At 40.6% G+C, this 4,089-nt stretch overlaps 1 protein-coding gene across 1 annotated transcript; it reads right to left on the bottom strand.

Moving 5' to 3' along the window:
• Window positions 1-418: 418 nt before the first annotated feature.
• LOC142167130 (uncharacterized) lies at window positions 419-3,157 on the bottom strand. Its single transcript, XM_075227287.1, has 3 exons — window positions 1,942-3,157; window positions 1,225-1,785; window positions 419-564 (listed from the first exon to the last, which is right to left on the bottom strand). Exons 1-3 carry the CDS (start codon window positions 3,155-3,157, stop codon window positions 419-421), a joined length of 1,923 nt encoding a protein of 640 aa, XP_075083388.1.
• Window positions 3,158-4,089: the final 932 nt, after the last annotated feature.

The raw sequence follows: 4,089 nt of genomic DNA, 5'->3' as shown, positions 1-4,089 counted from the left end.
CAGGATGATACAGAATAGAACAGTCATAGTCCTTGAGTAGTTCCATCCACCGACACAGCCAAAGATTTAGATCTCTCTACTGAAAGATATACTTCAGACTTTTATGGTCAGTATAAATCTCACAAGTTTCGCCGTATAGGTAATGCCTCCAAAATGTTAGAGCAAATACCACTACAGTTATCTCCAAATCATGTGTAGGATAGTTTTGCTCGTGCTTTTTCAATTGTCTCGAAGCATAAGCTATAACACGACCATTTTGCATGAAAACACATCCTAATCCCACCCTCGAGGCGTCACTGAATACTGTAAATCCTCTATAACCTGATGGTAAGGCTAATATTGGTGCAGTTGTCAGACACGTTTTGAGTTTCTGAAAGCTCTGCTCACATTCCTCCGTCCACTGAAACTTTGCATTTTTTTATGTTAGCTTAGTCAGTGGCGCTGCTATTCTGGAGAAATCCTGCACAAAATGCCTGTAATAGCCTGCTAAACCTAAAAAGCTACGAATCTCTGTAGGAGAAGTAGGCTTGGGCCATTTCTGCACAGCTTTTGTCTTCTTAAGATCTACCATAATTACATCTTTGGATATAACATGCCTCAGAAATGCTACCGAGTCTAGCCAAAATTCACACTCCGAGAACTTAGCATAAAGTCGATGTTCTCGCAATGTCTACAACACAATCCTTAAATGATTCTCGTGTTCACCTTGGCTACGAGAATATATCAGGATATCATCGATATATACTATTAGAAATCGATCCATAAACAGCTTGAACACCATATTCATTAAATCCATGAATGCAGCTGGAGCATTAGTCAGTCCGAAAGGCATCACAAGAAACTCATAGTGCCCGTATCGAGTTCTGAAAGCAGTCTTAGAAATATCTTCATCTTTGATTCTAAGCTGATGATAACCAGAACGGAGGTCAATCTTTGAAAAGTGGGTAGCTCTTTGTAACTGATCAAACATGTCATCTATACGAGGCAAAGTATATTTATTGCGTATTGTTATTTTGTTCAACTGCTTGTAGTCAATGCACATTCTCAGGGATCCGTCTTTGTTCTTTACGAACAGTACTGGTGCACCTCATGGTGATACACTAGATCTTATAAAACCCTTATCTAGCAAATCCTGCAACTGTTTCTTTAGCTCCCTCAACTCTACTGGTGCCATCCGATATGGGGGTATCGATATGGGTTGTGTGTCAGGTGGCAAATCAATACCAAAATCTATTTCTCGTACTGGAGGCAATCCTGGTAAATCCTCAGGAAATACATCAGAAAATTCTCTCACTACTAGTACATTTTCTATACTAACTGTTTCCTTTCTTGTGTCATTTACAATAGCTAAGAGACCAAAGCAACCTTTCTTCAGAAGTCGTTGATCCTTCATAAAATATACAACTTTGCAAGTCTCTGGAACTTGACCCCCTTTTAGAATAAAACTAGGTTTGTTTGGTATCTCAAACTTAACTATCTTTGCATGACAATCGAACATAGCATAGCAAGAAGATAACCAACCCATTCCTATCAGCATGTCAAAGTCAACCATATCAAGTACAATAAGGTCAGCTAGAGTATCTCTACCCTCAACCTGAATCTGACAAGCACGATATACGTATTCAGCTAATAGAGACCCTCCAACAGGAGTAGCAACTAGAAAAGGATCATTCAATAGCTCAGGTTGTCTACTAAACCTCAAAGCAAAGTACGAGGACACATAGGAGTGAGTATATCTCGGATCAATCAACGCAAGTGCATCAAATGAACGGACAGAAAGAATACCTGTAACCACAGCATTCGAGGCCTGAGCATCCTGTCTAGTAAATGCAAAAACTCTCGCCTGTCCTTTACCAGCATTCCCTTGTCCTTGATTCAAAGTAGCACGATCTCCAGCACCTCGACCTCTATTTCATGTACATGTAGCACCTGAAGTATTACCAGTGGTCTGAGTAGGTGCAGCTGACTGAATAAAAGCTTGGCTGAAATTCCTTGGAGGTTGAGGGAAATCCCTCAAGTGATGTCCCAACTGGCCACACCGAAAGCAATCTCCAATCAGAACATGACACTGGCCCAAATGTGATCTACCACAGGTCTGACAGACTAGAGTAATGGCATATATCTGCCCAAAATTACGATGTCCAGATGATGATGGTCTCGTAGTACCCTGTCTATAATGTGGCATGTATATGGACTGTGAAGACAAGTGTGTCCCTGTCTGAGAACCCTGTTGTTGTTGTCCCTGACTTCCTGCTCTGCGATTTTCATCAAAACCGCCACTGAAAGATCCCCCTGTCTTGGCCTTCTTACGTAAATCACTAGCTGCACGCTCGTCACGTCCCTTATTTTCAATCTTTCTAGCGAGATCTACTGCATCGGAGTAGGCCAAAGTCTTCATCTGTGGGGCTACTACAATGTATAGACGATCAACCAACCCATCAACAAACCTCTGAACTCGAGCTTCTTCGGTAGGCACTAAGTAAGGAGCATATCTAGCCAGCTTACAAAACTTGGTGTTATATGTTGACACATCCATATCTGGAGTCTGAACTAATTTCTCAAAGTTTTTAGTATATTTTTGCATCAGGCTTTCTGGAAGAAAATAATTCATGAACAACTTAGTGAACTCGTCCCATGTCAGTGGTGTTGCTCCTATTGGCCTTCCTAGCAACACAGTTTCATACCATGTATTGGCCATATCCTCTAGTTTGTATGCTGCGAGCTCCACGGATCTCTCACTAGAACATCCTAGAGCACGTAATGCCTTGAGTGTCTCATCCAAGAAACTTTGAGGATCTTCAGAATTATCAGAACCTGTGAATTTTGGTGATTTCAATTTTAGGAACTCTTGTAGGGATACTTCCTTATTTTCGAAAGTCTGAGTCTGTGCAGGTTCTTGTGTCTCTAAAGTAGCCTGAGGAGCTGAACTTCCACCCTGAGTAGGCACCAATGCCTCTAACATATTCAATAACCTTGCCACCGCATCTGCAGGTAAGGCAACAATAGGTACAACAATTGGCACTGGTGATGGAGCATCCTGAACCCCCTGTTCTTGTACTTGATCCGGCATAGCAGCTTGGGGTTGACCCATGTTCTCAACTTCAGGTTGAGGAGCAGTCTGTCTTCCAGCAGCTGAGGGTGTGCGTGTCCTAGCCATTTGCGAAAGAAATACTCCAAAGTCAATCTCAAGTTATCTCAACGCACGATCAAAGAATGAAAGATGGGAAAACATTCCTAGATGTTCAGTAGCCTCAAGATCATAAGTATGGGAGCCTACATACCCATGAACAAGACTCTACTAAACATTGCTCCATGATTCGGGACATAAAGCCTAAACTCTGATACCAACTTTGTCACGGCCATCATGACCGGCACTTAGGAGCAAGTGCCCCAAGTAAGCCTTATCCGTATTTTACAGAAAATCGGACAGGGTTTCCCCTGTTTTTGGACTATCCCAAAACTTTTCCTGTCTGAAATCAACAACCAAACATCCTAATATTAATTCAAACGATAATGACTTTATCAATTAACCAAAATAAATATCTACCATTAATAGCCCACCCACTAACAACTAGAAATACTACTTTATCTCCAACTATGATAAGAATGAGCGATACTCAACATAAGTCTATAATAACAAAAGAATACTCAAGACTCTAAAAAGAATGACTATGGAGCGACTCTAAGAGTTCAAAGAAAAGATCATAACAATAAATAAAATTTCCGCCCACACGAACAAGTGCGAGGCTCGCCAAGAACTATCAACATATGCGCTCTAATTAACGAAATCCTCGTCTGCGTCAACTGTTGTCTCTGTAAAAAACAATTAGCGGGGAATGAGTCGCTAGCTCAGTGAGTAATAACACTTAACCACAACCGTTTTTATTGGGGACAAGTCAGAAAACATGCTAGTATATCAAACAGAAAATAACATAAATATGCCCTTTCAGAAACAATAAATAATTTTCAGTCTCATCATTTTTTTTTTGGTAGTATAATACAATTAACAATTCAGTAATAAGCTCGATAACCACTGTATAATATCAATATTTACTTTAGGGAGGTTTCAATGAACAGATCATGTAATCG

The sequence above is a fragment of the Nicotiana tabacum genome, chromosome 12, assembly GCF_000715075.1.
Source record: "Nicotiana tabacum cultivar K326 chromosome 12, ASM71507v2, whole genome shotgun sequence".
NCBI classification, from domain to species: domain Eukaryota; kingdom Viridiplantae; phylum Streptophyta; class Magnoliopsida; order Solanales; family Solanaceae; genus Nicotiana; species Nicotiana tabacum.
Note: the sequence above shows the minus strand (reverse complement) of the source record. Positions and strands in the feature narration are given on the sequence as shown.